A 25,996-nucleotide genomic window follows, 5' to 3' on the forward strand; every position below is an offset into this window, starting at 1 on the left:
CCTGGTTTGGGTCACAGGTCTTTATTTGCAGGAAGAAAAACTGCACCTCTGTCTGTACAACTTCTCCTTAAATACTTGGCAACCCTTAAAAAAAAATGAAAAACAAAAACAAACAGGGGAGAAAACCCGAAAACGAACCCAGAAAGGAACAGTGCAGGGCTACAACATCCAAACAGTGAATAAATAACCCCCCCCGGGGGGGGACACGACTGTTGGGACTGCTCGGGGCCGCCCGACCCCTCCAGGTCCTCGCTCCCTTCTCCCGACGGCAGGAGCAGCATCCGGGGTGGGCACAGACGGGTGCCCTCCCCCCGTCCCTAATTGCCCAGCGGGGCTGGGGTGGGCACCGACCCCCCTCCCTGCCCTCCCCTGTCCCTAATTGCCCTGCTCGGCCTCGGTGGTGCTGCCGGCGGCGTTTTTGGTGGATTTGCAGCAGAAGTACTGGTTCCAGATCTGCAGGAAGGCTGTCCGGAACTTCTTGATGCGGAAGGCGTAGACGATGGGGTTCATGGCCGAGTTGCCGTGGGTGAGGAAGATGGCGATGTAGGTGAGGATGTGGGGGGTCTTGCAGGACGGGCAGAACAGGGTGATGCAGTTGAGGACGTGCAGGGGCAGCCAGCTGAGGGCGAAGAGGAACAGGACCAGCGCCAGGGACTTGGCGATCTTCAGCTCCTTCCCGTAGTACTTCTGGGGGTCATTGGAGCTGGAGGAGACCTTCTTGTTGAGCTGCTTGCGGATGAGGTTGAAGACCTCCAGGTAGATGAGCAGCATGAGCAGCAGGGGGGGAAGGACCCACACGAAGAAGTTGAAGTAGACCATGTACTCCATGCTGATCACCGTCTCGAACTGGCACGTGATGACGAACTCCTGGCTGCCGTTGGGCTCCTGAGTCCTCCTCATCTTGCTCAGGTTGTTCCAGCCGAACATGGGGGTGAGGCCCACCAGGAAGGACACGATCCAGCAGCAGGCAATGGCCACGGCCGCCCGCCGGGGCGTCACCACGCTCTTGTACCTGTGGGGGGGACAGGAGTCAAACCCCGGCCGGGTGCTCGTCCCCGTGTCCCAAAATCATGTCTGGGTTGGAGCCGAACATAAATCAGGGGGATCCTGGACATAAACCTCGTGTAGAGGGGGAGTTTGGGGAGGTTCAGTTACTGGAGTGGGGAACTTCAGTTACCAGAGAGGGTCGGGTTTGAGGTACCTGGGGTTCTGGAGGTACGACTGGAATGTCTCTGTGCACATTCCCAAATTGTTGAGTGACCCTTGAGCAGGTTAAAGCCAACAACCCAACCTGTCCATCGTTCCAAAGGTTGGTGTCTGGGAATTTGCAGTGTGTGAACAGGGAGGATTTCCCCTCAGTTCACACCATCTCCTGGTGTTGCATTTCCAAGACTTGCTCTGAAACATCTCAAATCCCCCCCATTTCCACGGATTGCTCCAGGTGGGGTGGCAGTGCCTGTGCTGGGGGGTGATGTTCCTCACCCCCTCCCCTGGCAACCACTAACAGCCTGTTCTGAGAACTGTGCTGATAAACTGTTTTCCCTGCACATGCCCTGGGATGGGCAGAGACCCCAGACACGATCCTGGAGCTCAGGGGGTTGATGCCACGGCAGAAAATGCTTTAGGAACCTGGAGTGTGCCTGCTGGGTGTCCTACCCCATCCCCAGGAGAGGTCCCTGTGCCCTGCCAGCCCAGCTCCCACCCCAGCCCCTCCAGCCAGGGCTCCCTGTGCTCCCACCACCCCCCGGCCCTGCCAACTCCTGCCCCAGACAATTCCCGGTGCCAGGGCAGGAAATCGCCGCCAAAGCACCTCCTGGGAGCCCCGAGGATGGAGGGAGGGTCTGAGGTGCTGATGGAGCCCCAGGGAAGGTTCTGGGCACGGCCTGTTCCAGTTCCACCCCCTAATGGAGAGGACCCGTCCAAAAACCCTCTTCCCTCGTGGGCTGGTGCCAAGGCTGGGGGGAGGAGGAGGAGGAGGAGGAGGAGAGCCGAGTTCTGCCCGGGCTCTGCTCCCTGCCTGGTGCCGTGGGGAGCACTCAGGGCTGGGCTCGTGTCCCCAGAGCTCTCCAAGCGGGAAGTGCAGTTCTGCTCCATTGATTTTCTTCCCTGGCCCTCGGAAAAGCTTCTCTTTGGAGGCTGAGAAGATTCTCAGCCCAAGAGTTGTTGCCTTTCCCTGGAGGGCACTGAACAAAGGATGTTTTCCATCTGTTTGCTGGGTCTGTCAGTGCTGCTGTGTTTAACCTGGCCACGGGGACCAGGGTGGGGGGCAAACCTGGATCTCCATCCTGGTGCTGGAAAAAGGTTTCCTTTGCCTGTGGTGGGAAATGGAGCATTTTGGGGCTTTTTAATACAGCTGAGGACCCCAAACCAACCTCCTTCCCCTTCTCCAGACCCACCCTGTGGGCAAGGTGTCAGGGTGGGAGCGAGGAGGGGCCCAGGGTGGAGGAGGGGACATCAGTCCTCAGGACTCCAGAGGGTCCAGAGCCACCAGTCTCCCGGACAGCTCCCCTGAATGAACCCTCCCTGTCCTGGGAAAAGATTCCCAACATGCTGGTGGCAGCCAGGTCCCTTGGGAAGGAGGTGACAATGTGGGCAACAGTTTCCTCTGAGAGCCAAGGCTGGAGCCGGAGGGTGATTTATTCCTTGTGAGGAGCAGAGAGGGCAGGAGACCCTGAGAAAGGCTCAGGGCTGGGAGGGCATGGGGAGGGCAGGAGGGGTGGGAGAGAACTGGGACTGTGGGACAAGGGAAGGGAGAGGGGAGGGGGGCCCATGGGAGGGGGGGCAGCAGAGGGATGTCAGAGGCTCCCGTGGGACTCTGTGCTGGCCTGTGCACCCCCTGTCACCCAGAACAGGTCCTGGGGGGTCTGGTGTGCCCTGACACCACCCTCCCACGCCCCAGGCTCGAGCAGCTCAGGGTGGGGGGGACAAGAGTGGAAATCACAGCCCCATCCCCCACCCCAGCTCCTCCCTGCAGCCCCTGCAGGTCGTGTCCCATCTCCCCACTCCCGGGGGTTCCCAGGGTCTCCCACTGGTTTTGTTGGACGTGTTCCCACCCCTGCCCTGCCCTGCAGAGCTGCGGGAGAGCCACCAGCAGAGAGACAAAGCTGCTGAGCTGCCACGGGGCCACCACGGCCCCAAACACCCTCCCAGGGCTTGCAGGCAGCCCCCAGGCAGGGGGACACTCCCAGGGCACCCAGGCAGGGGCAGGGGGACACTCCCAGGGCACCCAGGCAGGGGGATGCTCCCAGAGCCCCCAGCCCTTCTCCCCTTGGTAGGAGCACAGGGGGCAGAGGGAGCACCCAGTCCCTGCTGTCACCCGGGAACCAGGAGCAGAGGACATGGGGCAGCCCAGGCAGAGGGGAGGGGGAACAGCTGCAGGGGGACAATCCCAGCCCCCCAGAGCTCCAGAACACCCTGAGTTGTGCAGGTGGGTGTGGGGAGAGCGGGGGAGGGTGTGCACACCCCGGGGTGACAGCTCATGGGGTCCAGAGGGGGTGAAACACAGAGCACAGAAACACCCTGCCAGGGGCTCCTCCAGCTCCCACTTGCCCCCAGCACCTCTGTCCTCCTCATGGCACATCTGTCCTTCTCACTGCACATCCATCCCTTTCCAACACAGCCATCCCTTGCTTAAATCCATCCATCCATCCATCCATCCATCCATCCATCCATCCATCCATCCCCCCCCTTCGCTGGACATCCATCCCTCTTTTCCTCACAGGGATGCTCCCACCTTGCTGCATGTCCATCCCTGCTCCTCCTCCCACACCCATCCCTCTGCCTTGGTCCAGATCCACCCCTCCTCCTCCTCCTCCTCCTCCTCCTCCTCCTTGCACACCCATCCCTCTGCCATGGTCCAGATCCATCCCTCTGCCATGGTCCAGATCCATCCCTCTGCCATGGTCCAGATCCATCCCTCCTTGCTGCCCATCCATGTCCCTGCTGTGGTCCAGGTCCATCCCCCCTCCTCACACACCCATCCTTCTTTCCTGGTCCAGATCCCTTCTTCCTCCTCACACATCCCTCTGCCCTGGTCCAGATCAATCCCTCCTTGCCGCCTGTCCACCTCCCTGTCCTGGATGAACCCCAAAATCCATGGGAAACAGCAACATTTGGAGCTGGTTCGGTTCCCTTTGCTCCCTCAGGGGCCGAGCCCAGCGCAGGGGTGGCTGCAGGGAATTGTGTTCCCTGGGAACCCCCTCTGTCCCCATCCACGTGGAGAGTGGCAAAAGCCACCAAGTGACTCCAAGTTCCCGCTCTGTCCTCCCCCCCAGCTCCATGAATCCCTCTGGTCTGGCCATGGAGCTCTCCCAGGGCTCACAGGCCCCACTTAAACCACTTTTCCACCTGATTTTCCAGGGAAGTGCCCAAGGCAAGACTGGATGTGGCACTCAGTGATGAGATGGGATCAGTCCAAGGTTGGACTTGATGACCCCAGAGGTCTTTTCCAACCCTAATGATCCTGTGCTTCTGTAAAGGGTGGAAATGCAAGGTCCCCCCTGATTCCAACCCCCTGGCACATGGGGGGGATTTAACAGGGAGGTCAGGGACAGGCTTTGCTGTTCCTGTGGTTCTTCCTTCCCACAGAGGAAAAGCCTTTCCCATTTACCTCATCCTGCACTGATATGACAGGGTTGGAGTTTGGGGTGGGTCTGGCAGGAAGAAGCCCTAGAAGATGCTGATAATGGCTCACAATTAATAAATAATCTTATTATTACCATCAGCATCAGAACAATTAGCAGCATCATTGCAATTTTATTACCACTATTATTTTTGTTGGCAGTTGTGACTAAACCATCCCTGATCAGTCACCACCATCATCACCCACTTTGGGTTTATTTCCTTTGCCTGTGGGTTTTCAGCCTGACCATAATTGGTAGATTTTCCTCCACCTCCGTGGTGGTTTTTGCACCATCCTTTCCCCACAAAGATCACCCCAAGTCCTCGGGAGAAAGGAGGCACAGCCACCATCCAGCCTCTGATCCCCTGGGGAGATGGGATGGGCAGGAGGTTTGGGTTGGTGTGGAACAAAAACGTCTTTGAGGTTTTGGAAAGTGATGCAAAGAGGCAAAATAGACACTGTTGATGGTGCTGTTTGCTCCCCAGAGGAGGGGAAGAGGCGATGGGTGGAGGTGGAGGCAGACAAATTGTCCCCAAGGGCAGACAGATTGGTCAGAGCTAAAAGGAGCAGGGGCTGCAGGGAAAGCTGCTGCCTCCCGAGGGGACACTCCAGGAGAGGCTGCAGAAACACTGAGGCCCCTTTTCTCCAGGAGAACGTGGAATACCAGAAGGGTTTGGGAAGGGATCTTAAAGCTCATCCCATTCCACCCCCTGCCCTGGGCAGGGACACCTCCCACTGTCCCAGGCTGCTCCGAGTTCATCCAACCTGGCCTTGGGCACTTCCAGGGATGGGGCAGCCACGGCTCCTCTGGGAATTCCATCTCAGCCCCCCCCCCCTCCCCCCCAGGCAAGGATTTCTTCCCAATATCCCACCTATCCCTGCCCTCTGGCAGTGGGAAGCCATTCCCCCTTGTCCAGGAGAGAGCTGAGAGCTCATTTCCCAACCCTCCAACCTGCACCCAATCCAGACCCAACACTCACAAATCACCTCTTGTTTGGTTTAAATAAAAAAAGCCTCAAAGATCCCAGGTCTGGGAGGTTTTTAGCATTTCTGTGATTATCTTTCTGTGCCCAGGAAATCCTCTCTGTTGTCCAGCCAGAGCCAAGACGTGGCTCTGCTGCTCCTCGCTCTGGTGGGTTTTGCTGCAGCTCCTGGGGGATTAATTTGCTAATGAAGACAGAGCATCGTTAATGAGAAGGAGCTGGAGCCAGGGGGCAGGAGGAGAGGAGGCCAAGCTGACACGAAGTTCATGTGCTTTGTGAACAGCCAGGAAGAGCAGCCAGAGCATGTCCTGGTCTAATTGGAGATCTCTGGACAAAAGTGCTTTGATGGCAGTGGGTTTGGGCTCCTGCTCCTTTCTCCTGCCTGTGTCTCCCTCTCAGATCTCTCCATGTCCTGGAGGCCTCTGGGTGGGAAGACTCAGGGCTTGGTGTTCAAAGCTGCTCCAAGATGAGAGTCTGGGAGATGCAAAGTGGTGTCTGGGCTCTGGGAGGGTGTTCCCAGCTCAGGGGAGGGACGAGGAGGTCCCTGGGGGCTCACACGAGGTGGGAAGTGCTGGGTGACAGAGGAGCCTTAATCATGGATCCTTTGTCAGTGAGAAGTTTGTTCCTAAGAAGGAATCCCAGAATGGTTTGGGTCACAGGGACCCCAAAGACCACCTTGTTCCAAGGCCCTGCCCAGCACAGGGATCCCGCTGCTCCAGTTCCCAGGACAAAGGCAGAGATGGAGCCTGGGGGTGACACTGAGGTGACTCTGCCCCCAGAATCACAGGACCACAGAATCCCAGGATGGTTTGGGTTGGAAGGGACCTTAAAGCTCATCCAGTCCCACCCTCTGCCATGGGCAGGGACATCTCCCACTATCCTGGTTTATCCAGCCCGGCCTTGGACACTTCCAGGGATCCAGGGGCAGCCACAGCTGCTCTGGGCACCCTGTGCCAGGGTCTCCCCACCCTCACAGCCAAGAATTCCTTCCCAGTATCCAATTTCTTCCCACTATCCCATCTAACCCTGCCCTCTGTGTCCACTCTCTTGCTTTGTCCTCCTTCCCTTTGGATCCTTTGACCTTCCTTTGGGTACAAACCCCAAAGTTCAAAGTCGTGAAGGTTCCCAAGGCTCCGAAGGTGTGTGGAAAGGTCTACAAAGGTCCCTCAGCATCGGCACAAATGTCACTTGGCACAAGGTCCTCCCGCATGGTTTGAGTTGCATCTCTTTGCTCACATCCCTCCCGTGTGACATTTGGGAGCTTTGTGGCTTTTTTGGGGTCAAACACCAAACACTCAGCCCTTCAAAACCCTTCCAACAACCACTAGTGATGCTCCCAAACCCCTCTGAGTCTCCTCCACTGCAGCACAAGGAGGTGGCACCACACCCCGAGGCTGCTTCGTGCAAACCTCCCCCGAAAGCACGATGAGAGACCCCAAAAGCACAGGGTGCATAGATCCATAGGGGAGCATCCCACTGACATTCCTCCTGGTCCAGTCTGCGTCCAGGGTTTGGTTTTACCACCCCAAAATGCAGGAATCATTCTGCAGCAGGTGCCTGCAGAGCACAGGCAGCTCTGGCCGGGTGGGGTGGTTGGCAAGACCACTGATGTCTCTGATCGCTTCCAACAGCCACTAATTGCCTAATGGATGGGGGAGAGGGTGATTGTGAGGCTTGAGAGGACAAAAATTCGCCCTGTCAAAATAGCCTGGTCCCTACAGAGCGAGGCAGGGAGTCCCCAGGGCTTTGGTGAGAAGCTGGAGTTGGCCACAGCTCCAGCAAACGGCGGAAAATGGAGGGTTTGTGGTTTGGGATCTGTCAGAGAAGGTTGTGAAGGGACCTGGACCTCAGACAGAGCCTGGGGAGGTGCTGCTGCCTCAGGGTGGGTTCAGCCTTGCCGTGGGCTCAGCCTGCCCTGACACATCTCCCGGGACCTTGGAGGCCTCCTGAGATCCTTGAGATCTCCAGAGGGGTGTGGGCACATCCAAAGGCAGCCCCAGGGACACAAGGATTGAGTCAAACCTCATCCTGCTGGGCCAAGGAGACTTGTCTGATCCCCCTCTGGTCTCTGGGCTGTCAGGAGCAGCCACAACACCCCTGCAGGCTGGAGGAGCTCCCTGCACACCCCTCCTGGGGCTGCTCCTGGAGCTCAGAGGGTCTGTGCCTCTGGTCTCCACAGGCCCTGGCACTGAATCACATCTTTGGGAACAAACCACAGGCTCCCAGTGAGTGCAGAGCCTCTCTCAGGTCCCCTGCCAGGCTGGGATTGGAGTGACCACGGGAGCTCCACCATGGGCTGGGACCCACTGCTCCCTCCTGGGCATCCCAGCAGCTCCCACAGCCAGGGGAGCACTGGGAACCTCAGGGAGGGAGGATGGGAAGCCCAGGGATCTCACACCCCCCATCTTTCCCTCAGGCTCTGCCCTGGGTGTGGAGGAGACACCTCTGTTGGCAAGGGAAGGTGAAGGAACACAAGGAAGGTGAAGGAACATGAGGAAGGTGAAGGAACATGAGGAAGGTGAAGGAACACGTGGCTGCTCAGAGACAGAGGCAATTTCCCCCCCTCCTTCCAGCAGCATCCTGCACCCAGCAGTGAATGCAAATCCTTTCTGCACGGGAAATGAATCCTGTTTCCAAGCCGGGCTCTGTTTCCAGCCCGTGGCTGGATCCTGACGGGTCCCAGTGCTCTGTCCCTGCACCAGCAGCGATTCCCAGTAAGGACCCCCCGCCCTGTGCTCGGCCCCTCGGCCCAAACGGGGTGGGTGGGGGACAAACGGGGGTTGGGGACACCCAGGACATGCCAGGCCTGGTGGGAATGACAATTTGATGGACACCCAGGGCACCCCAGGCCTGGTGGAAACAACACTTTGATTTGTGTCTGTCGGTGACACCTCCCGATGCTGTGGCAGCACCGAGTCCCTCCAAGGGTGTTGAGGGGGTGGCCGTGCTCTTGTCACCCCCCTCTGCCATGTGACAGCCCCGAGGGTGCCCCCAATGCCCCTGGGCAATGGGGCTCAAGTCCCACCAAGCCACAGATTTGCCCCCAGGCAGCTCCAGGGCCCCTCCCAGCTCCTCCATGTGTGGTCACGGCCCTCCAGGATTTTCCTGGGCCTCTGGCTTCCCCCAGAGGTGGGAGGGAGATGATTTAACACCACTGGCAGTGGTTGCAAAGTGTGGAACGAGCTGCAGGATCCCAGAACCGGGGGAGAAAATGTGATGTTCTTGTCTCTTGGCTCCTGGTTTCAGGCAACAGCGCTCTGAGGAACGCAGAGAGGGAGAAGAACTGCTTGAAAAGAGAACAGAAACATGAGCTGGGGTTCTTTTATAGCACCAGGGCTTTGGGAATTGGGACACACGGGGAAGAACAGCCTGGTCCCTCTGAGCTGGGGGTGAAGCTGTGAAAGCTGGTTCCTCCACTGAGGATGATGAGCACGATGGACTCGCCAGTGCTGCCCCTGGGCAATGAATTATTCCCTGGGCATTTTTAGTGTCTGAGCTGTTTTGTTGCCAAAAAAAATGGGACTTTGGTGTGCAAACAGCTCCTTGGAGAGGAGGAGTGTGGGTCTGAGTCTGAACCCCACCACAGAGTGAGCCCACCTTCAGCAGAAGACACTTTCAGGAGGAGCCCCTCAAAACCCACGTACATCCCCCTCTGGACAGGGTGGACGGGGCTCGGGGCAGCCTGGGCTGGTGGAAGGTGTCCCTGGGCTGGTGGAAGGTGTCCCTGCCCACGGGGTCCTTAAGGTCCTTCCCCACTCAAACCCTCCCCTGATTCTGTGCTAGGAGGGGTTTCTCCCCCAGCATCGTGGTGGGACCTCACCCTGCTTGGCCAGGAGCCTCAGCTCGTGTGCCCTGGCCATGCTGGGCCATCCCCTGGGGGATTGGGCACCTCCAAGGCTCTCACACGTCAGCCCTGCCCCTGCCACGGCAATGGGGTGGGAGCTGATTGCCCAGCCCTGGCTCAGCAGTGGATCCCGGGGGTCTGACACCGGGGGATTGGAGGAGTCAGGGCAAGGCAGAGCACGAAGGAGAAGGGATGAGAGGCAGCTCTGGCAGTCTCCAGTGCAAAGCCAGGGCTGGGTTGCATAAAAGCAGTGTTTTTTTCAATTACTGGCTGTATTGTGCCTGGGTGTTTTTCTATGCATTGCATATTTTTCCTCATTATGCAAAAGAACCTCTTTGAAACGAGGACTCTGCAAGTCAGCCCTTGGAATTAAGGAGGGAGGGGGAAGTGGGGAGGACGAAGAAAGAAAGTAGCTCCAGAAACCACTTTAAAATGCCAAATGTGACAAATGTGGCTCTCTGAGAGATGGAAATGAGGCAGCAGACACAAAGTGTTGGGGCGACCGGGCTCCCAGAGCCTCTGGGGCTCAGACTTGTCCCAGAGAATGTGGAGGCTTGGAGAAATCTGGGAGGGAAATGCCAGCTCAGGAAGGGCCTGGTGCCACCCCTGCAGCACCAGGGCAGGTGCCCAGTGCCACCAGCACTGCTAAAGGGGACACCTGGAGCCACGGGAGCCTGGACAGAACCGAGAGGCACCAAAAGGCAGGAGCAGAGCAGAGACCCCCGGGAGAAGGAGATCGGGGGGGTCTCGAGAACCTGCTGTTGTTGTTGCACCTGCCTGTGACAGGACATCAAGATCTGTTATCCCTGGACATCAGGGAGGCAGGAGCCTGCAGATAGGATCTGCACTGAGAGGCACTAACCAGCCTGAGGCAGGGCTGAGGTGGGGCTTTATCTCTCCAAGGCAGGAGGGCTCTTCAGAAAAAAAAAGGAAAGACATCCTCAATTACAGCTGGAACACGAGATTGGTATCGGCTGCCCTTTAATTTCTTGTTTTCTGCCCTTCTCCTGGCTGACCTGACTCCTGATCCTGCAGTCAACAGCTCAGCCCCTGGGTTTCACAGGCTGCAGCTCGTTACTGGACCAGGATGCTCACGGCACAATTTGTCGCTGCAGAGGGAACATTTCCCTCCCTGCACTCAACCCACTTCAAAGATTAAGCACAAAAAAACTGGCTGGGAAGCTCCCAAACCCAGGGAGGTTGTTTTTTTTTTTCCTCCACCCCAGTGTCTGAAGGAGAATTAGGAGAGCTGATGAGATCTCCTGTTCCCAGACCTCAGAGGACACAGTAACCCCAAACAACCAGTCCGGCATCTTCTGTCCAATGCAAATTCCCCTGATTAAAAGATCAATCCCAAACACAAAAAGCAGCTGGAGTCATTGGATTATTTTTCTTTTTTTTTTTTGCTAACAAGGTGCCTGTATGCAGCTGCTTCACTTAGTGAAAATTGTTTCTGAAGTGCCAGTTTGGGGCAGGGGTGGATTCCAAACACAACTTCCCACAACGCTTGAGGAAAATCTGAGTTATTGTCCCCTGGACAGACCATAAACAAGGGAGAGGGGAGGATCAGAGCACGCTCGTGCTGAGCCATTTGGTAATTTCTGTGGGGATGGATCTGTGCAGTGAGTCCATGTCTCAGCCAGTCAGGTGAAAGGCCAGGTTGGGAGTGAAGGCTCCAGTTCACACCACGATCAGATGTTCCCTCACCTCAGCGAATCAATCCCTCGCCAGGAAGACGAATAAAAAGTGCAGATGCAAAACCGACCTGGAGTTTATTTACACTCTGTTTTTCTCGTTTAGATTAAAAGATTATTTAATCCCCTGGGGGAAAACTGCCTGACCCTGGCTGGGAGGAAGCAGCTCAGTGTTTCCATCCCATGGGATGGGGGAGAGATCTGAGGCCCGGGAATGGCAGAGAAATGCCCGAGGGACACCCTGGAACCTTCCTCGATCCTCTGCCCTAATTCCAGACCAGGGACAACGGGCACACACGATGCCCAGGCAGCCAGGCTGGCACAGGCCACGGGAATGAGGGATGCACGAAATCCATGGAGATGCTTCAAGGGCTGGAGCCCCTCTGCTCTGGAGCCAGGCTGGGAGAGCTGGGAATGTTCCCCTGGAGAAGAGAAGGCTCCAGGGACACCTTGGAGCCCCTTCCAGGGCCTAAAGGGGCTCCAGGAGAGCTGGAGAGGGACTGGGGACAAGGGATGGAGGGACAGGACACAGGGAATGGCTTCCCACTGCCAGAGGTCAGGGATAGATGGGATATTGGGAAGGAATTCTTCCTGGGAGGGTGGTGAGGGGCTGGGATGGAACTCCCAGAGAAGTTGTGGCTGCCCCATCCCTGGGAATGTCCAAGGCCAGGCTGGAGTAGCCTGGGATGGTGGGAGGTGTCCCTGCCCAGGGCAGGGTGGGATGGGATGGGATTTGAGGTCCCTTCCCACCCAAACCATTCCATGGTTCCATGTGTTCTGTTATCAGAGCACCTGGAGCTCCCTTGGAGCAAACGAGCCCGTAAAGCCCCGGTGTCCCAGCAGTGCTGAACTGTCCCAGCAGTGCTGAACTGTCCCAGCAGTGCTGAACTGTCCCAGCAGTGCTGAACGTGGGCAATGACCTCCCCCAAAACAAACCCGGCCCAGCCGCTGCCCCGCAGGCTCTGCCACGTCCCTCTGGCCCCGGGCCCAGCCCTGGGCTCTCCCAGGTCCAACCACTCCGTGCTCAGGTGAAAACAGAGCCTCTGGCACTGGGGAAAGTGAGGGTTCCACCTCCTCCTGTCACAGGGTTTAACTCACTGGGTGTTTGTTACCAGCACAGGAGAGAAAGAGGAATAATTTAGTCCCCCAAACTGTGCTAATTCTGGCCGTGCCTGAAGCAGCATTTTCAGCACTGGCCTCTTGGTGTTTTTTGGAGGGGTTGCAGCATCATCCCCTCTGTGAACAGATGGGGACAGGGAGTGGCAGAGGGGGGCTGTGATGTGCCAGGAGGGATCAAGCTGAATGAGAAAGTGTCCCTGGTGCCAGGAGCTGCCACTTGCCTTTGGAGGAGGCCAAAATAATCCTACCTGTCTCTGGATGCAGGGAGAGAAACAACCTGGAGAATCATGGAATCAGAGAATCAGGGAATCACAGAATCATCCAGGTTGGGAAAGACCTCCGAGATCATCCAGTCCAACCCTTGATCCAACCCCGCCGTGGTTCCCAGCCCATGGCACTGATGCCACATCCAGTCTGTGCTTAAACACCTCCAGGGATGGAGAATCCACCCCTTCCCTGGGCAGCCCATTCCAATGGCTGAGCACCCTCTCTGGAAAGAGCCTCTTCCCAATATCCAACCTAAACCTCCCCTGGCACAGCTCCAGACCCAGCCCTCTTGTCTTACTGAGAGTTGCCTGGGAAAAGAGACCAACCCCCCCTGGTTCCCCCCTCCTGGCAGGGAGTTGCAGAGTGAGGAGGTCTCCCCTGAGCCTCCTCTTCTCCAGGCTGAGCCCCCCAGCTCCCTCAGCCTCTCCTCACAGCACTTGTGCTCCAGTCCCTTCCCCAGCCTCGCTGCTCTCCTCTGGCCCTGCTCCAGCCCCTCCATGTCCTTCCTGAGCTGAGGGCCCAGAGCTGGACACAGCACTCCAGGGGTGGCCTCACCAGTGCTGAGTCCAGGGGCAGAATCCCTTCCCTGCTCCTGCTGCCACACTCTTCTTCAGCCAGGCCAGGATCCATTGGCCCTCTTGGCCACCTGGGCACACTCTGGTTCCTGTTCAGCTCCCTGTCCATCCCCACTCCCAGCTCCCTTCCTGCCTGGCTGCTCTCCAGCCACTCTGGCCCAGCCTGGAGCTGCCGGGGCTTCTTGTGGCCAAAGGGCAGGACCCGGCCCTTGGCCTGCTTGACCCTCATCCCTTGGAATCAGCCCCTGGATCCAGCCTGGCCAGGTCCCTCTGCAGAGCCCTCCTGCCTTCCAGCACATCAACACACCCCCAGCTTGGTGTCACCTGCCAATGTGCTGATGGTTCACTCGATCCCCTCATCCAGATCATCAATAAAGACACTGAACAGGACTGGGCCCACACTGATCCCTGGGGACACCCCCAGTGATGGGATCCCCACAGGATGCAGCTCCATCCCCACCACTCTCTGGGCCCGGCCCTCCAGCCAGTTCCTGACCCAGCACGGGGTGCCCCTGTCCAAGCCTGGCTGCAGTTTTTGCAGGAGTGTGCCATGGGAGATGGTGTCCCAGGCTGTGCTGAATCCAGACAGACACATCCACACCTTCCCCTCACCCACCAGGCAGGTCACCTGGTCATAAAAGGAGATCAGGTTGGTCAGACAGGACCTGCCCTTCCTAAACCCGTGCTGGCTGGGTCTGGTCCCTTGCCCATCCTGTAGGTGCTGTGGGACTGCATTGAGGATGATCTGCTCCAGAACCTTGCCAGGCACTGAGGTCAGGCTGACAGGCCTGGAGTTTCCCGGGTCCTCCTTGCAGCCCTTTTTGTGGATCAGTGTGACATTCACCAACTTCCAACCATCTGGGCCCTCCCCAGTGAGCCAGGGCTGTTGGTAGATGATGGAGAGAGGCTTGGAGAGCTCTTCTGACAGCTCCTCATCACCCCAGGGTGGATCCCGTCTGCTCCCATAGACTTGTGGGGACCCAAGTGGCTCAGCAGGGCACTGACTGTTCCCTCCTGGATTACAGGGGGGCTGTTCAGCTTCTTATCCCTGTGTACCAGCCCCAGAAGCCAGCTGTGCTCAGGACATCCTGTCCCACTGTGGAAAACTGAGGTAAAGAAAGTGTTAAACCCCTCAGCCTTTCCCTCATCTTTGATAACTGTGATAACTGCCATGGTGGGGATGTCCAGCTTTCTGTGCCCTGGGTGGTGCAAAGGTGTCATTGTCACCTAGGCAGGGGGTGGCACAGGCGGTGTCACCTCCCTGGCTCTGTCCCTGTGCTCCTGCTGGTACCCAAGGCTCAGTGCCCAAGGGCACCACGGTGGCCTCGGGGCAGCACAGAGGGAGGACAGAGAGGAGGACCAGGGAAAGGGGCTGGGGAAGGAGCCCCTCATCTCCCTCCAGCTCCTTTTGTGATCAGAGACTTTGGTTCTCAACAGAAACCCACCCAAACCACCCCGGACCTGCTCCCTGTGGTTCCCTGCTCAGTGCCAGGGGGGAAGGGAAGGGATGGGGGAAAGGATGGGAAAGGCAGTGAGAGATGGGGCGAGGGTGTGCAGGTGGAGGTCCCACAGTGCAGTGAGGGGCAAACCCAGACACTGCAAAGCTTTCCAGGACTGTTCCAGGACCGATCCTGATCCTGCTCTGCCTGACATCACCAACCATGGCCCTTCCCCCCTGTTTGCCCCCTCCCCCAGCTGGCCCTCGGCCCACAGGACTCTCTGGGAAGGAGGATCTCACTCTTTTGGGGTCCTTTCATCCTGCCTTGCTGGTGGCACCACCAGGGATGTCTCCTCACCCCCAGCCCTGCCTGTCCGGGTGGGAGCGGCAGCTCCGGGGGGATCCCGGGCTGGGCTGGCACTGCCAGGGGTGCCCAGCTCATTGCTATTCCCAGGACACCCCTCTGGCTGTGGGGACGTTTTGTGGCCACCCTGGAGAGCATCAATGGCTCTTTCTTGCCTCTGGGCCTCCCACACCAGAGCCTCGCCGGCAGCTGCCAGAGCAGCCTCTCCCTGCCAGGACCCTGCCAGCCTCTGGCACATCTGCCTTCCCATTCCATGGCCCAGAAAGCTCAGGTCACCCTGGATGAGGTGTGTCCTGGCAGGACTGGCTCCCTGGGGCTCCCCCTCCCAGCCAGGCTCTCCTGGGCTCTCCCGAGTCCCTCCCTGCTGCTTTGGCAAGATCGCTGGGAAAAGTCAGGAATTCATGCCCAGGATAAACCAGTGCTGTTCATCCCAGCTCAGCTGTGCTGGCTGGCACTGCCCCAGGCTCTGAGATGGTGCTGTTGTCCCCAAGGGGACGAGTCTTCCAAGCTGTCCCTGTCCCTCCCAGGAGTCTCTCGCCCCCGTGGTCTCCACACTCCATGTCCTGCAGCTTGCAGGGACCACAACTCCCCTGCTCTGTGTCTGGGCTCCCCTCACAGCCCCGTAGGCAGGACCTGCAGGGTTTTTCCCTGTCCTTCTCCCAGACAGAGTTTTCCTTCCAGCCCGTCAGTTCCTCCCGCTCTGCAGTGACTCTGGTGTGTGTCACACACAAACTCAGCTCCCAGCTTGGTTCACCCCGGTGCCTCCCGCACGTTTTCCTCCTTTCCCCCCCCCTTCTCTGTGCTGCCATGACCTTTCTATCCTCCCCTGCTCCCCCAGAGCACAGACCTGCCCGTGCCCCTGGGATGAGCCATCCCTCCCTGCTGTCAGACTGATTCCATTGGGATGCAGATCCCTGATCCTTTTGCCCTGGAGGCCCAGGGACCTGCAGGTCACCCAGCCAGGGGCTGCTGTGTCCCCCCAGGGCACGTCCCCATGGCCAACAGTCCCTCCTGTTGGTGACCAGCTGCTCTGGGATGTCCCACTCAAGAAACCTGGGGGGGTCTGGCCTCACTGGCTGTAAACTGGGGGTCCCTCCAGGGCAGAGTCTGGGCTCAGTCCCTGCTGCCTCCCACCCAAGTTTGGGGCCAACCCCCACTTTGTGGTCGGCGGAGCCAAGGGGACAATTTGGAGACACACTTAAACTTCTTCTGACTCCATGAACGGGCTCCAGACCTCCCCTGTGATGGACCCTGGGGGGCAACAGGAGCTGAGGGTGGCCCAGGGGTTGGTGGCCACGTGGCAAATGTTCCACCAGAGTCAGACAGCACGGGCTGGGCAGGGACAGGGACGCCAGCCTGGGGCTCCAGAGCTGGTCACTGGGGAGGGCTCCATGTCCAGAGAGGTACCTGAGCCCCTCTGCACCCCCAGAGAACTGTCTGAGCCTTCCTGAACCCCCAGGGAGGTGTCTGAGCCCCTCTGCACCCCCTGGGAGGTGTCTGAGCCCCTCTGCACCCCCTGGGAGGTGTCTGAGCCCCTCTGCACCCCCAGAGAACTGTCTGAGCCCCTCTGCACCCCCAGGAAGGTGTCTGAGCCCCTCTGCACCCCCAGAGCAGTGTCTGAGCCCCTCTGCACCCCCAGGAAGGTGTCTGAGCCCCTCTGCACCTCCAAAGCAGTGACTGAGCCCCTCTGCAACCCCAGCCAGGACCCCCTGAGTCCCTTATTCCTGCTCCCTGCCCTGCTCTGGCTCCATGCCCTGCTCTGGAGCAGAGGTGGGGCCGTCCCTGCCCAGCCCGGGTGACGGTGACACCTCCCCCTGATGGAGTCACATCTCGGGGGTGGGGAAAGCCCCCCATCAAAGGGCTCCCGAGCCCCGGGGCTGCTGCAGCCCCGCGCTGGGGCACAGACACGGTGAGCTGGTCCTGACTCAGCCCACGCCCTGCCCGCGGGGCCGGGTTGGGCCGGGCACCGGGACCGCTGAGTCAGCAGCTTCTGCTCTGGCAGAGCCTCCCTGTGTCGGGTGTTTCCCTTGGCCTGGGAGCAGGAGCTGCACGGAGCCCTTGGAGAGCCCTGGACACCCACTGAGAGCTGCACCATCACCCCCTCCAACAACCCAGAGCTGCACCACCATCCTCTCCACAAACCCGGAGCTGCATCCCCATCCCCTCACTGACCCAGCACCCCGGGGAACAGCCCAGTCACCCCAGGAAAGGGGAAACCATTCCAGTGCTCATCTGGAAGGGTGATGGCCTGGCTGGGTGTCCCCAGGTGGGTTTGGGGCTCAGTGACACATCCTCTTGGGCTGGAGGTGCCACCACCCCTGGGCTTCGGTGGCTGTGGAGCCTTGCTGGGCTCCATCCACCATCCCCACCTGGTCTGGGGGCTGCTCCCTGCAGGACGATCTCATGGGCAGCCACACAATCCCTGAATCCTGGAATGGTTTGGGTTGGAGGGACCTTAAATCTCACCCGGTCCCACCTTTCCATGGGCAGGGACACCTCCCACCATCCCAGGCGACTCCAACCCGGCCTTGGACACTTCCAGGGATGGGGCAGCCGCAGCTTCCCTGGGAATTCCATCCCAGCCATTCCCCGCCCTCCCAGGGAGGAATTCTTTCCCACTATTTATCCTAAGTGTCCCCTCCTTCAGTTTGAACCCATCACTCCTCATCCCACCACTGCACCTCCTGGCACTTTCAGGACACACTTTAAGCTCATTCCAACACAAAACCACTCTGGGAAGGGTGTAAAGAGAAATAATTCAGTTCCACCGAGTTCCTCCTGCTGGGATCCTCCTGCTGAGATCAGGGCAATTATGGGATTGGGGGGCTGGGCTGCCCCTGACACAGTCCCGACCCGGGTCCAGCCGGTCACTGCCCAGCTTTTCCCAGGTTTTCACAGCACATCTCAGCTTCCCCCCTTTCCCTGTGCCCCGAGCTCTGTCCCTGCCCAGCGGGGTCACCCTGAGCCAGCCCTGGGGCTGCTCTGTGCCTCAGTGTCCCTGTCCCAGGATGTGCCCCTGCCCCTGCTGGGAACGTGCCTTCAAATTCGCCGGGGACCCATCTCCAAGGGGTGACATTTTACCCGGAAAACCGGGAGAAACGGGGAAAAATCCCGAAGAAAACACTCCCAGAGCAGGACTTTGGGGTGCAGCAGGGGAAGGGCAGCAGGAAGGAGCTGGTTTTCATCCCCGGCCCCGCAGTGCAGCCCCGGCAGATGCCGAGCTGTGCCGGGGGACAGATGTGGCCTCGCAGGAACGGGGTCAGGGCAGATTACCCGGCACGGGAGCCACGTCTTGCCCTGCTGAGATCCACAAGGGCTGGGATGAGATGGGATAGCTCCGCTCAGGGAGCTCATCCGGGTTCTCCCGGGGGCGTTCACCTCCCCTTGCCCTTTTAATCCTGAAAATTCGGGAATAACTCCAAATCCCAGCGAGTCCAGAGCGTCCCCGCGCGGGATTTGTGGCTCTTCCCTCCCGAGGGTCGGAGCGTCCCCCCCTCATTCTCTCGCTGCACCCCAAGGTGACACCCCCAAATCCCAGTGTTTTCCACGACATCCCAGGAGCTGGGAATGCTGCTGACAGCCCAGGTCTCTCCCCTGCGGCGTCTGGAGCTGTTTGGAGTGACCTGATTTTGCGTCTGTGGCGCCGCTGCAGCAGCTGCGAGTGCTCCCGCCGAGCCTAATCCAGACATTCCCTCGCCCAGGGAAGAGCCCTCGCGGCTTTGATCCCTGACTTAGCCGGCTCTTGGCTGCAAATTACCCCGTGGATCAGAGAGCCGGGCTGCAAACCAGCTCACCTGGGTATTTAGCGGGTATTTACCGGGATCTCAGATCGATATAATGTGCTGGCAAATCCCTCCCGAGGCTCGGAGTGTTTTGGGGATGCTGGGATTTAATTCCCGGTGCTGGAGCAGCACATCCTGTCCGTGCACCCGGCTCTGGTGGGAGCGGGGCTGGGTGGGAAGCGCCGGCTCTGCCGCAGCACCCACACGCTGAGCTGGGAACTGCGCTGGGAACTGCGGCTGGGAAACAGCCTGGAGCCTCCAGAAACCTCCCTGGACTGCGAATCCTGCCTTGTAATCCCCAGCCTGGGGTTGGATCTGCCCGTTCCCTGCGATGAAGGTCTGCACAGATCGCTCTGCCCGGCTAAAAATACACCTGGAGGAGGGCGGGGAGGGAAGGAATGAAAGAGGCTGCAGAGACCTGCCAGTCCCCCAAATTACCACAGGACGAGAAAAATGGGAGTGTTTTCCCTGGAAATGCAGTGTGCTTGCACAGGTGAAGGGCCTGCAAGGACAGGTGGCATCTTTGCACTGACTGATGGAGGCTGGAGGAGAACAGATGAGCTCCCGGGCGTGAGAGCCGCCCGCAGCTCCCCCGGCTCTGAGTCACCTGGACAGGCTGGAAATGCCTCCAGATTCTAAAATAGGCCTTGGAAGAGCCTGGTTTGGTTTGTTCCCTGGCCTGGCTGGGCAGAATCTCTCAGCACTGCTCTCACTGATCCTCTGCCAGGGTGGCAGGAGATACCTCCAACCCCATGGGGACACGTGGGGACATGTGACACTCACCCCCTGCGTGTCCTTCGCTGGGTCTCATCCCCTTGCTCCAGGTTGAAACCCCCGTGAGGGCCTGAAAAATTGCTGTGGTGGTTTGATATTCCCACTTCCACGGGGATTGTCCTTGGGGAGCAGCTCCCACAGTCACCGGGGCCACCCCAGCCCAGCCTGGTGGGACCGTCCCCATCTCCCTCTCCTGGGGTCACCCTGGGCCAGCCCTGGGGCTGCTCCATGTCCCAGCTCCCCTGTCTGCAGAGGTGCACAAGTGTTCCCTGCCCTTGCTGGGGACGTGCCTTCGCATTTACTGGGGATTCATCACCAAGGGTCGGTGCTTCCTCCTGAAAACCAGGGGGAAAAAACCCCAATGAAAATGTCCCTCAGAGCCCAAGTGCCCAGGGAGGTTTCCTGGTGCTTTAATGGGTAAGTGGGAAGATGGGAAGATCCTAAAGGATCTTCAGGTGTTTTGGTGCCTGGGAATTGGGCCAAAACAGGGTCTCACCCCAATGTCCTCCTCATCCCCCTCCTGTGGCTGGGGGGTGCCTGCCGAGACCCTCCATGGACTCCTGCTGGAGGAATCATGGAATTCCAGGATGGTTTGGGTGGGAAGGGACCTTCAAACTCATCTCATCCCACCCCCTGCCATGGGCAGGGACACCTCCCACTATCCCAGGTTGCTCCAAGCCCCGTCCAGCCTGGCCTGGGACACTCTCAGGGATGGGGCAGCCACAGCTCAGAGTGTCCAGCTCCACAGCCCCAGGCTGAGGGGGAAGAGCCTTCCCAGGCCTGCTGTGACCCAGCCCCAGCTGGCCCCATGCCCGAGGCCCTTGGCAGGGCTGGGGAGAAGGGGAAAGAGCGTCTGCAATCCCGGCAGGAGCCTGGAAACAAGGAGTCCAGTGGGGAAGAGCTTTCCCCTTCCACTGCCACATCCGGGGCCAGGGGTGCTCCTGCCTGCCCTGAGCTCTGTCACCTCCCAGCACTCGGGACAGGGCACTCCCTGGGAATGCCAGTGCTGGGAATGCCAGCCTGCCTTGCCCTGGGCCCCCCCTCTGCTGCCCCCAGTCTCCTGCCCCCCTGTTTCCCAGGGATTCCCAGCCCATTCTGGTCTGATTTCCGTGGCTCTGCAGCCTCAGGCGAGGATTCCAAGCCCTCAGCAACAGGAAACGCAGCTCAGCCTGGTGGGAAGATCCCTGGGATGGCACAGGGAGGGAAGGGAAGGCCTGGGGGGGCACCCCAAAGTTGGGGCTTGGGCACAGAGGGTGGGGGGTGCTATAGGGTAAGAGACCCCATAAATGAGGCAAAACAGCAAATTCCTGCAGGTTTTCTCCTCCTGGCACACGTTTCAAAGGGTTTGAGGCGAGGAACCCGAAGGACACACCGAGACAGGCCTGGGGGGTGCACCCCCACATCCAGCATCCCCCACATCCAGCACCCCCACCAAGGGGCTCTTTGGGGCATCCCAAGGGCACCAACTCCCTCTGCCCTGGCCCAAAACACACCTCGGAGCACAGATGGACCCCCAGGGCAGCACAGGGTGGGGACAAAGGAGCTCAACATCCCCCCCAAACATCCCCCCGGCACCGTCTCCTCCAGCATCCTGCCCGTTCCTGCCCGCAGGGGATGCTCAGGGGGCAGTTCCTGCCTGCAGGGGCTGCCGAGGGGCCGGTTCCTGCCGGACCCCCCCCCGCCGGCTCCTTCCCCTCCCTTTGAACTCATTTCATCTCCCCCAGACGCGGCTGCGAGAGGGAAGTTTGGGCTGCGGGGACCCCGCTGGGCCCGGCTGGGCCGGGGGGGGACAGGACGGGGGTCCTGCCCTGTCACCGGCGCGGGGGAAGGATGTGAGAGGGGAGGTGGGAGCTCTTCCACCGGCGCGGAGGCAGAAGAGCTATTTTGGGTGGTTTCCAGCTGTTCGGGGCAGTTCCTGCGGGGTGGGGAGCGGGGTCCCCTCTGCTCAGCCCAAACAGGGCTCCTGCATCCCCCCATAGCCAAGGAAAGCCCCCTGGGGGGAGGCAGCCTTATCCAGACCCCGGGAGGGGAGATATCCAGAGGCTGGGGCAGAGGGATTTGGGTCTGTCGGGATATCCTGGTCCCCCGACCTTGCCGGGGGTGTGCTGGGTGGGGCAGGAGGAGCAGGAGGAAGGAGGTGCCACCTCGGAGCCGAGCAAAAAAGAAAAAAAAAAAACTCAAACGGGATTTTTGTCTACATCTGAGCAAATCTGCCTCCACCTTGCACAAGCGGCCAATGCTCCTCTGGGCTGTTGTGCCCACGGAGGATCCCGAGGCAGAGCACGGGATGCTGCTTTGGCATCTCCCACTGCCATCCCGGGACACACCCAGGGCTCAGCACCTCCCACTGCCATCCCGGGACACCCCGAGGGCTCAGGGCACCGTTTGCTGCCAGGGCACCCCCACCCCGGGGCCACAGAGCTCCCGGTGTCCCCCCAGGGCTCAGCTCCGGCACTGGGGGCATCCAGGGGGTTGCTGCAAGCAGGATCAGACCCGCAGGTTGTCCCCCGAGGGCTGGGATGTCCCTGGGGAGCCTGGAGCCGGAGCCAGGCTCGGGTGCCCCACGTTCCCCCATCCCTGCCGAGCCACGCTTCCAGTCTGATCGAACGGAGAGCCTGGAAAAGCCCTGGGGTGACTTTGCTTCTCCTCCCCAGCCAAGGGTCCCATTGGCTTCTCCTCCCAGCTGGGGATGGGATGGGGATGTGGAGACCCTCACACAGCCCCTCAGGACACCCAAAATGCCCGTGGGGACTCATGGGGGACCCTGGAGTGGGGATGACATTTGGGAGGTGCTCAGCTCGAGGACAGAGCAGGGATGGAGCAGGGATTCCTGGAGCCTCTCTCCTGCTGCTCCCAGGCCCTGTCAGCTGCCTCTGTGGAATTCCCTGTTGGAAATGGCTTCCCGCTGCCAGAGGGCAGGGATGGATGGGATATTGGGAAGGAATTACTCCCTGGGAGGGTGGGGAGGGCCTGGGATGGAATTCCCAGAGAAGCTGTGGCTGCCCCATCCCTGGAAGTGCCCAAGGCCGGGTTGGATAAACTTGGAGAAACCTGGGATAGGGGAAGGAGTCCCTGCCCATGGAACTGGGTGAGCTTTAAGATCCCTTCCCACCCAAACCATCCCGGGATTCTGTGAGACTCATTTCCCTCTCTCTGTGAGCAGAGAGCGGGTCTGGAAACATGAGGGATTCCCTGGAATCACATCCCACAGGACCCTCAGCCATGATCATGCTGGCAAACATCCACCTTGTGCCAGGCTTATCTGAGGAATTTCCCTGGCATGGGACCAGGCCCCAGAGTGCACCCTGTCACTGCAGAGTGCTCACTGTCCCTGCTCCACGTCCAGGCTGCCCCAGGGATGAGCCTGAGGCCAAGAATCCCCCCTCATCCAGTCTCATCTTGTAGCATCCTGCAACAGGGCAGGAGGAACTTGGGACGTTTCAGACTCAGGGAATGTTCTTTATGGTGTTTCCTCTCTTATTTGCTGTGTACAGGGCACAACATCCCCTAAAATCCCTGCATTTCCGACCGCTGGGAATTCATCCAGTCACAGAACCACTGAAGCTGGGAAAGACCTCCAAGATACTCGAGTGCAACCATTAAGTTGATGAGGCTGCAAAGCTTTTTCAATATTAAAGTAGGCTATGAAAAGACAGAGGAAAATCTCCTACTGCCAAGTGCTCAGGCACGTAATGGGATGATAAAATTCCGGGGGGATATTGCAGGAGAAAAACCCACTTAAACTGCACCCAGCATGGGAGGCTCTGAGTTAATATTGCTCCTGGGATCAGGACAGGAATCTCCCCAGAAAAGGCCCAGGAAGCAGCAAAGGAAGAAAATGGGCTGGGACTGGGAGGAAAATGGGCTGGGACTGGGAGGAAAATGCCAGGCAGTGCTGCTGGAAGTCTGCAGAACTCCCACACCCCACACAGGGAATGAGAGAACCCAAAAAAAGCCCCAGGAGCAGCGACAGGGTGGGAATCACTTTGGTGACACTGATGGGCTGGGAGACAGGGATTTGTCAGGGTGGGAAAATCACAGCCAGGGAGGAAGTTGGGAACAGTCTGTGAGATCCTGTGTGGCAGGGAGGGGGTGGGCAGGAATTGTGGATTTATCCTGCGCCCCCCCATCTCCACCCCCTCGTCTTACGCTCCTTCCCCGAGCAGCTCCACCGGCTGTGGGGGCAGGAAAACCCCAAAGCAGCACATCCCTGGCCTGATCCCATGGATCTGGGAACACTGAGCGCTCCGGAGCTGCCGTTTGATCCCCACGCAGGAGTCCCTGTCTCCCCAGATGGGGAGGCCATTCCTGCCCCAGGAAGGGTCCTACAGCCCCTGGGCAGCACCCACACAAGGAGTTTGGGTGCCTTTTGGGGGTGTTTGTTGTGATGAGGGGGGTGGCGGCAGTAGGGATGTGCTCGGCCGGGCTGGGCTGTTTTCCAGCAGTGCTGAGGTGTCCCTGCAGCCCAGGAATGTCCTTGAGCAGAGCGAGGGGGACCGGGGAGAGCAGCTGCTCCGGGAGGGGCTGAGCTGGGCTGTGCTGGAGCAGCGCCCAGGCCGGGGGTGACCTCCCCTTCCAGCCCCACTAGGACACCCCCCAGCCCCACTGAGACAGCCCCCGGCTGCCTCCCCCATCCCCAGGGGCTGCAGCACAGCCCCGACAGGGCACAGAGGCTTCAATGTCTCCTCCTGGAGCAGCAGAGCTCAGACACGGAGCGTCCCCCTCCTTCCCATCCCAAGGTCCTCGCTCTGGGCTGGGAACGGGAGCACAGGCAGGTGACGAGAGGGGGAAAATGGAAAGGAGTCATTTGTGGGGTCTCTCCTGGGTGAGGCTGCCCCAGGAAACGTGCTAGGCTGGCACCCCTGGTCCCTCAGACCCCCAGAGCTGTGTCCCACATGTCCATGGGCCAGCAGGTTGTCCCCCCTGGGCTCCTGGGGTCCCCGTGGCGAGGGAGAACCCGGGCTGGAAGCCAAATCCGTGTCCCCTTCCCACTCCCCAAGCACCACGTCGGGGCTGTCCCGAGCATGAGGACACACTTTGTCCTGGCCACGGGGATCCTGGGAGGGACTGTGATTCTGCCTGCACACCCAGCACCCCCTGAAGCCCCAAGAGAAGCTGCTGGATGCTGCAGGACCTCCCCAGCCCAGCCTGCCCCGGTCGCTGCTGCAGCCAGACGCGTCTGGGACGGCAGAGCGGAGGAAGACCTTTCTCCCAGTGCTTCTCCAAGAGTTTGAGGCACCCCCGCTCCCTGTTAACCCCCGCGGGGCCGGTCCCGGCGCGTCTCCCTACCTGACAGGGATCTTCACCCGCAGGTACCGATCCACGGCGATGGCCAGGAGCGCCAGGATGGAGCTCTCGGTGAGGATGAGGACGGGACACGCCACCATGAGGCAGCTGTAAAACTCCGTCTGGGGGCCGATGTTGATGATGATGGCCAGGGGGATGACCAGAGCCCCCACGGCCACGTCGGCCACCGCCAGCGACACGATGAAGCAGAAAGTGGCGTCTCGCAGCGCCTGGTTCATCTTCACAGCCCAGATGACCAGGATATTGCCCGGCACGGACACCAGGGCGATGAGCACTTCGATGGAGATGTAGGCAGCCTGGAAGGCTGAGATGGGGTGTGCCATGATGCTCCGGTGCCCCCCCGCTCCCTCCGGGGTCTCTCGGTCACCTGCAGACGCACGAGGAGGCTGTGAGGGACTGGCATCGCCGAGTGCGCTGCGAGCGGGATGGAGCCTGGGCAGGGGGGTGGCAAAAAACCCTCTCCCGTCTGTGCCATCCCCTGGGGCTCCCACACCCCCCCGGGACTCATCCCGCAGTCACCTCTATCCCGCACCCACCTCCATCCCGCACCCACCTCCATCCCGCACCCACCTCCGTCCCGCACCCACCTCCGTCCCGCATCCACCTCCATCCCGCACCCACCTCCGTCCCGCAGCGCGACCGCTCCCGGAGCTGCGGGAGGAGCGGGACCTCCCGACCAGCCCAGAGAGAGCAGCCGAGCCCCCCCCGCCCCGCCCCTCGGGCCGCCCCGGGCCCGTCTGCCGGACCCCCCCAGAGCCGATGGATCCGCAGCGGGATCTCCGCTGCCCCTCCCGGCTGGTTCCCCTCCCGCCTCCTGCAGTCGCCCGAGCCCCGAGCCCCGGCCCGCCCGCGCTCGCCCCGACCCCTCTTACCTTGTCCTGCAAGCCCGGGGCTTGTTTCGGGGTGTCCTCACCCCAAAATAGGCAGCGCTGTCCCCCCGCGGGCTGGGGCGCGGCTCATGCCGGGGGGCGGCCGGGGCGATGCTGCGGGGACCGGGCCGGGGCTGCGCTCGGTGCCCGGTGCCCGGCACCGCTCGGCTCCCGCAGGCGCTGCCCGCTCCCCGCCGGAGCCCGAGCATCACATGGTGCCGCCTGCCAGCGTTTAAAGAGCGACTGACCCGATTCGGGGCTCGCCGGGACCGGCAGGAACCGGGGGAGGGGGGACGGGGGTGGGCGGGCGGAGGCGGCGGCGGGACCGGGGGGAGCGGCGGAGTCCGGCCCAGCCCGAG

General features: G+C 60.2%; 1 protein-coding gene across 1 annotated transcript; it reads right to left on the reverse strand.

Annotated features, from left to right (window-relative positions):
* Positions 1-25,996, reverse strand: ADORA1 (adenosine A1 receptor). Its single transcript, XM_027746802.2, has 3 exons — positions 25,641-25,996; positions 24,751-25,135; positions 1-1,012 (listed from the first exon to the last, which is right to left on the reverse strand). The coding sequence occupies exons 2-3, from the start codon at positions 25,089-25,091 to the stop codon at positions 376-378; spliced, it is 978 nt and encodes a 325-aa protein (XP_027602603.1). The 5' UTR covers positions 25,092-25,135; positions 25,641-25,996; the 3' UTR covers positions 1-375.

The sequence above is a fragment of the Pipra filicauda genome, unplaced genomic scaffold, assembly GCF_003945595.2.
Source record: "Pipra filicauda isolate LSUMZ 115617 unplaced genomic scaffold, ASM394559v2 scaffold587_size370460_pilon, whole genome shotgun sequence".
Lineage (NCBI taxonomy): Eukaryota > Metazoa > Chordata > Aves > Passeriformes > Pipridae > Pipra > Pipra filicauda.